Below are 9,551 nucleotides of genomic sequence, written 5' to 3'. Positions count from 1 at the left end.
TGGTCGTGAACCGCGAAAGCTGCCAAAGTATAGCACTTGTAAGCGAACATGAGACTATCAATACGACTCATACGTGCGTGGTGGAGCGCATATTGGGGCGCAATTTGGTGTAAATAACGTGCCACTCGCATACAATGTTTGATTTACACAGAGATGCGCGATATATTTATTTACTAACAAACAAACCCGACTGGTACAACCATACGGTGGCAGACTCATGGCGCAATCCGTGTTGACGGCATTGAGCTTCGTATGACGAAATGGGGGAGTAGGTATGACAATTCGGGCTTGCAGAAGAAATTAACACACTTTTAAAATATAAATTATTAATGGAAATTATTTTTCCCAAATCAAATTAGTACTATGTAAATGAAAATTATTTTTGCTTGCAAGTAGTGAAAGAATATGATACAAAAGCTGTATCTAAATATAATTCTATATTATAATGGTAAATTTTTGTGAGAATATCTGAAAATTCATAGAAAATAGTTTAAATTAGAGTCAGAACAACGTACTTCTAGTAGGTAAATAAAGCCAAGAAAAAAATTTCATACAAATTTTAGCAATTTTAAACTGCCTTAGGGCCCACTAATCTGTTAAAGAATAGTTGGCCTCATACAAACTATTGTCGTATCCAGATGTCGACACCATACCGCCGTCAACGCGAATAGGGCGCTTGCAGCGTGCATATGTATCAGCGATCTGTTAGGCAGTCAAAAGAGATCGCTGCATAGGATTTGTATGGATCGACAAGATTGAGCTTTGTTTAAATAATTATTTTAGCGAAATAGTTATAGAAATTACGCGCTACACTATATTAATAACATGCGAATATATGTCTCTTTATATAAAAATATTCACTTTGACCGTCAAAGCCATATACACGGAGAAAAATAGAAATTTCTGTTATGGGTATGATCCATATCAATGGAAGCAGATTGATTATTCAAAAAGTTTCACAGAAACAATGCAAATTGCACATTATGATTGTTTAGTCGGATTAGGTGAAGTGTGCTCCCATTTAGGCTTTGTGCTTTTTGCCCTGAAATGCTGGTCTCGTGAAGAAATAAACTATAATGGATATTCGTTTGTAGATATCCTTAATCGGTGGTTAGTTTCGCCAAAAAAGCAGATGATTATGTTGAAATAAAGAGCATATTCAGCCAGAAAGATGAACCAGAACCTCAGATATGATTTCTGGGTACCTGAATGCTCTGCGGAGAAGTGAAACATGGTTATAAGAAAATTGATCGGAAACGAAGAAAATCCATCAATTGGCTAATTCATGGAAAATACAAGGTAACATTCGAACGTGAGCTCGAGCCTCTGTGTCTTGAATCTCCGAACATGCTGATTATCCTTTCCTGTTATTTATTCGATTCAAATCTAGTGGAAAAGTCGTTCAATGAAAATCACGAAATAGGTGCTAGTAAGTTAAGTAATATACGTCACACAAAAGCTCTTGTACGGTAAGTAGCTTGCCTAACTGTTGCACAAAGTTCATGTTAGTTTTATGAAATATTTCGCGCTAATAGAAAGATCACAACTATATTTGAATCATCTACAAGAACGTCGATTGATAATGAATCCGCTTCTGCTGCATAGAGGCTACAAATGTAAACAAATGATGTTTGCCTAACAGATACTAAATAATCGATTAATTGATTAATCGTCACAATGAGAGAAATAATTAGTTAAATTAATATTTCTCATTTGCTAGAAAGCCATCTTGAATCAAAAAAATGTTCGTTTCGCCCGAAAATAAATTACTATCTTTAACGCTCTCCTAAACACGTAAACGAGGCTCGATTCACCTTGACGACATTGAGCTTCGTTTACGAATTTAGGGGATTAACAAAGATAATGATTGATTTTCAGGATAAAACTGAAGCGGCTGTATGTTATTTTTCTTTGGGTTTGGATCGATTAATCAACGTAAATTATTCGTTCGCTATTGGTTGTGCAGCATTTGTTCGATTAATTATCGATTTCTGTAGGAAGTATTCGATTGATTAATCGAACGATTATCGGGGATCATTAGCCACAGCGTCACGCGAGTCGTGTCTCACGCGTGCTCCACCATCTCGCGTCATCTGGCCAATTTGCGCTGTTTTATTTGGTTTCATTAGCCACAAAACAGGCCCTATATCGCGCCAAGTTACTCGTGCTATACGCGTCTCAATTTGCGCCTTATTGTATTTCAATAAAATAATCGTCGCATTATCTGCCAATGTCGATTTTCGTGGAAGGATAAAATCTACCTTGCAATGGACAAACCATGATCAAACGCAATACGAAAACAAAACAGCCATCCCTCCCTTCAGCAAATACAATCAGCACGCAGCCGTTTTGTACTAGCACAGATGTTTGTTTACATTGCTCTCTTCGCAGTAATTTGCCCGTTCCTCGTGAATATAAATGCATACCTATCATCTGCATTCGAAGAATGCCCCGAGAGCGCCCACTTCTAGATCTGCAAGATGTAAGTGAACAGATAACTGAGAATGAAGATGAGATTTCAGGAGACGAAGACCGCATATGGCTGTCAGAGTCAGGAACGGACTCCTCGACGAAAAAAAACAGAGGTCGTCCTCGGAATCCTAGACCCAGTGTGCTGTCGATATCGGAACTGCAGGATAATGGAGAAATCGTTGCCACCGACGATAAAAGTGCTAGCTGTCCGGCAGTGGAATCAAGAAAAATGGGCAGACCTGCGAAGCAAAAGGCAGAAGATTCGTCGAGTGAGTCGAAGGTCAGTATCATGATTGTGGCATATTATCGATTGATGAACACTACTTTTTTGTGTTTTAGCGGAAAAGTGGACGTCAAAAAGACTCCACCAAATCGAACGTTACGTGTGAAATCTGTGGCAAATTCTTCAAATTCCGAGCTACCTTGAAACAGCATGAACAGATCCATTATGGTATCAAGGAGTTTGAGTGTGAAGTCTGTCACAAACGCTTCCTACACAAAGGAACGCTAAAAGTTCATCTCCGACTGCACACCGGGGAGATGCCTTACAAATGCCCACACTGCCCGAAAAGGTTCCGTGGGCAGACGGCACTGGATTGTCACGTTTTTAGACACACAAAGCAGGGAACCAAATGTCCCCAGTGTTCGTCGATTTTCGCAACACCATCGATCGTGAAGCAACATATCAGGGAAGTTCACACAACCGAACGATCGCACACGTGCCAAATCTGTGGCGTAACTTACAAACATCGAAAGAGTTTGCGGTTGCATCTGCGTAACCATCAGAAGCGAGTTTGTCCGGACTGTGGGAAGGTGTTTCATAGCGTTTACGCTATGATGACCCATCGAAAGGTTCATGCTCAGGATCACTTTCAATTCCGATGTAGCTTTTGCGATCGAAAGTTTGCAAAGGCTAATGAACTTGAGTCGCACAATAAATTGCGCGGGAGAGCCTTCCAGTGCGACATGTGCTGCCACAGCTTCAATAAGGCGGATTATCTGGAGAATCACAACCGGAGAAACCACTGGAAGGAGATGGGTTTGGAACAGTTGAAAGTTGCTCCGCCCAAGAATGGTTGGAATCGGAAAGGTGTTCCCAAACCGAAGAAAACTGTTACCGTGAGTGAACCCAACGTAGGAGCAACTGTGGATCGAGTAGACAGCTGGAATGCTTCGGGTCAACCCACAGTGCAATCGTACATTATTTATAATCCTTCTCAGGAGTTACAATCAGCATGCGACCAGAAGGCAGTGGAGTCTACAGATTATAATGCGTCGGAGCCCCATCTCGATCAGTTTAATTCAATTGTGACAACAATAACGACCAAAATAGAACCGGTTTTGCAACAAGATGTATCCGATAATTTGAGTTTGGCTTACAAGAACGAGTCTGATAACTCCGACCAACAAGATGAGGTGGAATCGGAAGCAAATGCCGATTATTCAGCAGATGACTTTGGTTTGATTAATGATGCTGAAGATGGTTATTTGGAAGAGGAGTCGAACTTTATCTCGAATGTGAAAGAGGATGTGGCGGTCAAAGAGGAAGCAAATTCTACGAAGGTAGAAGCTATTAAACTGGTTATCACAAATGATAGGGTTTCAGATCTAGGGACGGAAGAAGTTTTGGCCGAAAACACATTAAGTGATGCTGATATAAAACAAGATGATTCCTGTTCCGATTCGGATGAAGAGGTTCCCCTAGCTGTGAGTATTTTTCGATTTTCCATTCCCTGAAAAATTCGCCAAGAAACTGCAACAAAAATAATCGCTCAAAAAAAAGTGTAATGTCACATGTAGGCTAGGAATATCCTGAAAACATCATGGGTATAATATAAATGTCCAAATCAAAATACCTGTAATTGTGGAAATTTCTTCAGACCAGGATGCAATAGTATTGAATTGCAATGGCATATACAGTAAGTTACCTCTAATTCGACATACCGAGGCACCACTCAGTGTCGCATTAGAGGCCTGTAATTGGGGTAATTGGACATTCACGGTACAGTGTCGACGTCTGGTGGAGACTTTCAATCTGGGATGTTTACAAAAATGTCTAATTATTCGTGTCGCATTACAGGTCTGTTCAATTACATGGCGGACTCGATTATATACAGTCTCGGATTTCTTTTCACTCATATTTTTTTTATTCGTTTATCATGCATATATTTTTAGTTTATTGAATATAGAAGAAAAAGATGATAGACGATCATATTTGATGAAAAAAATCTTTTTACGCATATGTTCGAATTTCAACAATGACAGGGTTACAAAACTTTTTTGTTTGTTTCGAACTCTGTTATCTTAAATCGGCTTTACATCAAAAAGTACGCTACGTAATACAATTCTGTTGCTTCCATTTGAAAGACGAGAGAATTTAATACAGGATATAGAAGTGAAACATCTAAATTAGAGGATTTAAATAACATTTGGAAGTTGAAAAAATTAAAAGTTAGTGATTTTTAATGTCTTATTGTTGATTCTATTCCAAAAATTTATATTAAACTTTAAATTAAAGTTCTCTAACCGCTCTACAATTTGTTCTTTGACACCCAACTTCTATCTTTCTTAATTTCGCTGCAATATCGACATAAACGATGTACTTATGAAAGCCACTAAAATTTCACCTCAACGTTAGAAGCAACATTTTTTCTTGAATTAAGTCATATTTGAAATGTGAACAAATTTTTTTTCAAGCTTCAAGATTTATATTTGCAGCTTATCCGATTATTGTCATAGGAGTATACGAGAAAAAAACAAATGATTAAAAATATTTATCGTCGATGTGGTGGTGAGATGGGTCACGGGGATGAGATTGGGCCAAAAAAGTAGAAAGTTGCTTTTTATAATATTATGACAAATATTGCGAATATTTTTGAAAGCTTCCCAGAAAAATCTCATGCTTAGCATTATACAGAACTGCTACAAGTCTAAATATGTAATGTTAGAATGTTTTTTATGTCTTGTCTAGATGAATCATGGTTGTTTAGACGTAGGACTACGCTACCCGGAAGATATTGGGGGTGAAATGAAAATCTAGGCACTGAACCTGTAGGAAAAAATGAAAGACTTACTCGAGCATTTCTAAGTAGATAGCAAAAATGTTTACATCAATTGATAAGGAATATTTCTACGCATCTATCACAATGAATAACATTTTATTTTTCTTGAGATAAACAAATGAATAATTGGGAAATATCAAGCATTGTTCAAAGGCAGGATTTACCTCGTTATTTGTCCTCAAATGGGTCCGACCAAAAGTAGCAACCAGAGTGACAGGGGAATATAATTTGGATACAAGCAAAGACTTATATTGTAAGCCCCTCCCCATGTGATTCTACCGCCAGCCGAATGAAATAACCACTTCTTCAACATAAGTATTATCAACGGCCACAGCCCCCATCTAGCTAGCACCGATGACGATAATAAAGAATTCTACGCGCAGCTAGAGCGCTGCCCCAAACACGACATCAAAATCGTCATCATAACCAAAGACTTATCGACTTTGCCTCCAAGAACATGGCCATACGTAGCACCTTTTTTCAGCACAGCCTCCAATACTGTTACACCTAAAGATCACTTCAGCAAACAGAAACACAAATTGACCACGTTTTGATCGACGGTCGGCACTCCTCGGATATCATCGACGTCAGAACCTATCGTGGCGCTAACATCGATTCAAACCACTACCTGGCGATGAGCAAACTGCGTTCTAAACTGGCAGCCGTCAATAACATAAGACACTAGCGCTCACTTCGGTACGACCTACGACGACTGCAGGAGCCGAACGCTGCTGCAACATACTCGCAGCGCCTTGAAGCTGCGTTACCGGGGGTAGAAGAACTCTCCTCGATGAATGCTGGAACACATTGAAAGCAACAATTAGCACAGCAGAAACCGTCATCGGGTATGAACAACGAGGACAACGGAACGAATGGTTTGATGACGAGTGCTGAGCGCTCCTAAACGAAAAAAATGCAGCACGCGCAGCCATGCTGCAACGAGTGACTCGACAAAACGTGGAACTGAAGCGAAGGGAGCAAACACATCTCTTTCGGAAAAAAAGCGCCGCCTGGAAGAGAAAAACTGTGTCGTACTCGAGAATCGCGGAAGTTCTTTACGAAAATAAACGCTTCGCACAAAGGCGGGCCGAAATGTGCAGGAAGGAGCCATCTTGACGAACGAACGCGAGGTGATTGAAAGGTGGAGGCAGCACTACGATGAACATCTGAACAGCGTGCAGACAGGAGACCAAGATGGCGTTGATTAGGAATACACCGGTGCAGTGAACACCGACGACGTACCACCCCCGACGATGGGTGAAGTTAAGGAGGTCATTAATCAGCTAAAGAACCATAAAGCAGCTGATAAGGATGGCGGAGCTCTTCCAGAGAGTTCCGGGAAAAACTAGTAGAGTGTATGCACCGGTTGGTAGTCTGGGACACAGAACAGCTACGAGGGGAGTGGACGGACGGGGTAATCTGCCCCATCTATAAAAAAGATGACAAGCTGGATTTTTTTTCCTTTATTGATTTAATTAGGCTCAAGTATATAAAGAGCCACCATCAAGCAATACATTTTAAAACTATTTGAATATATTATAACTACATAATTATTAACTTAAGTCTAATTAGCTAAAACTACAGTGCAACTACAGTGCAATATAAAAAAATATAATTTATTCCTTCGTTGCCTCGTCGGTATTATCCTTGTCTGGAACAGTGCCTGTGGTGGGTCGTAACAACTACATCGCCAGTTGATGTAGCAACGGTATCCTTTGATAATGAGTGCCTCCTTGTTATGTTAATAGCTGCTGTAATGAGCTTATCTCTACGGGTACTAAGTTCTGCTTGCGTAATAGGAAAGGAAGGGAGAATGGACAGTGGGAGTAGGAGATGCGACCTAAATAATAATATTAGCGCTTCTTAGGAAGGCATATATGGGGAACAAAAAATTAGGGTCGCGAGTAGTTAAGATATCGCGAACTGGCATGGGTGAGTGTATTCCTTGAGCCTCTAAATCGGCAATCAGTTTAATCCTTTCATTGCAAAATTCATTACATGACCAAACAACGTGCTCGATGTCATGATATCCTTGACCACATTTGCATAAATTGTTAGTAGCAAAACCTATGCGGATGAGATGCGCATTTAGCGCGGAATGATCGGACATCAATCTGGACATAGTTCTAATAAAATTTCTGTCAAGATTTAACCCTTTAAACCAGGCCTTCGTTGAAACTTTGGGGATAATAGAGTATAGCCATCTCCCAAGCTCATCTCTGTTCCAATGGTTTTGCCAACTGGTGAGTGACTGTTGTCGGGAAATGGAGAAGAATTCCCGATACGTTATTTGTCTTTATAAAACTGTGCCCTGTATACTACCCATCTTTGCGAGTGTATCCGCTTTCTCATTACCAGGAATAGAGCAATGGAAAGGAATCCAAATGAAAGTGATTCGAATACTTGTATCAACAAGAAAATTCAATGCATTCCTAATTTCGATAAGAAAATATGATGCTTTCGTCTGTTGGTTCAAGGATTGAATGGCTTGTATACTGCTAAGACTATCCGAGAAAACAAAATAGTGATCAGGTGGTATGGACTCAATGGTCTTAATTGCGTGATATATTGCAGCCAGTTCGGCAACATACACTGAACAAGGGTCTTCAAGTTTATGAAAGCTAGTGTAATGTTCATTAAAGATACCAAAACCAGTGGATCCGTTGATTCTTGAACCATCAGTGAAAAACATTCTTGAAGAGTTGATATGGTTATATTTTGAAGCGAAAATATTAGGGGTTAACGACGATCGAAGATGGTCTGAAATGTCTCGAGTTTCGTCCTTCATAGAAAGATCGATATCAACGGAAGATCTGCAAAAGCCAAGCTGGATTGTGGGAACTATCGTGCCATCACAATCCTGAATGGTACCTACAAAATTCTGTCTCAGATCCTCTTTCGCCGTCTATCATCAATAGTAAACAGATTTGTGGGAAGTTATCAAGCCGGATTGATACTATCGATCGACGACAGCTCTGGATAATCATAGACAGGTGAGCTGTTGGAATCGTTTGAGTCTCACAGGGAACATGCACAGCTTTTCATGCGAGAGACCGCCGCTTGCGACGGCGGGTCGGCGGTCGAGTTGGATCGCGTCATCTTGGCTGCTTAGCCCATCTCGATTCTTTATCCTAGGTGAATGGAGACTTCGCCCCCACTACATTGATCTCAGAATGAATTTCGAAAAACGAATACGCGGAAAAGAAATTATTTAAAGTCGATATTACGCTTTTTTCTGTGAAGCATTGATACCCATGATGTTTTTTTCCGCACCACAATATTTCTAGTCTGTGGAGGCGATCTGGTGTAGTGGTAACATCCATGCCTCTCACGCTAAAGGTCACGAGTTCAATTCTCACTCCCGACATTCTTCCAAAAATGGAAGTAAAAGTGACGAACCAGCCAAATGAGTTGAAAGTCACTATAATACAGATAAAAAAAAATATTTTTAGTCTACATGTGACATCATACTTTTTTTCTGAGCGGTTGTTCCTGTTACAGTTGTGGTCTTGGCGATTTTTTCCGGTCACGATATTTCTCATAGAACGATCAAGTTTTAAGGCAAAATGTGACTTTTAGAATCTATTATCCAGACGACGAGGTTTTCAAGTGAAGCAATCGAGTGATAGTCTTGATAATTCCCAGGAAATGAAAACTTCAATCATTAAAGAAGAACAAACAGAGTCGAAATATAAATTTGAAAAATCTTCCTCGCCCGAAGACGATCGGCATATGAGATCATCCGACGAGATTAGTGATAACCCTAATGTGAAAAAGCGGTCGTACACTAGAAGACGAAGACGTCGTGTTGTGGATGAGAAACAAAAAGATGAGAAAAATCGGCGTAAAATCTCTTATGCTAGGAGGGAAATGATTTGCCCATTTTGTGGTGATTCATTCAAGGGGCGGATCGCACTGAAACAACATAAGTCATCCGTCCATCCGGATATGAGAGGACATAATGGAGTGAGTGGTCATGCAAATACGGTTCCTACGGAAAAATTATATCGAACTTCT

General features: G+C 40.0%; 1 protein-coding gene across 1 annotated transcript in view; it reads left to right on the top strand.

The window, feature by feature from the left end:
• LOC129772944 (uncharacterized) overlaps positions 1 to 9,551 on the top strand; it is a 32,480-nt gene that overhangs the window by 21,776 nt on the left and 1,153 nt on the right. The window contains exons 5-7 of the mRNA XM_055776478.1: positions 2,325 to 2,752; positions 2,812 to 4,179; positions 9,114 to 9,500. Coding sequence (XP_055632453.1) covers positions 2,325 to 2,752; positions 2,812 to 4,179; positions 9,114 to 9,500 — 2,183 coding nt within the window. The remainder of the gene's footprint in view (positions 1 to 2,324; positions 2,753 to 2,811; positions 4,180 to 9,113; positions 9,501 to 9,551) is intronic.

This window comes from Toxorhynchites rutilus, chromosome 3 (genome assembly GCF_029784135.1).
Source record: "Toxorhynchites rutilus septentrionalis strain SRP chromosome 3, ASM2978413v1, whole genome shotgun sequence".
Classification (NCBI taxonomy): domain Eukaryota; kingdom Metazoa; phylum Arthropoda; class Insecta; order Diptera; family Culicidae; genus Toxorhynchites; species Toxorhynchites rutilus.
The sequence above is the reverse complement of the archived record's forward strand: the minus strand, read 5'-3'. Positions and strand labels throughout refer to the sequence as shown.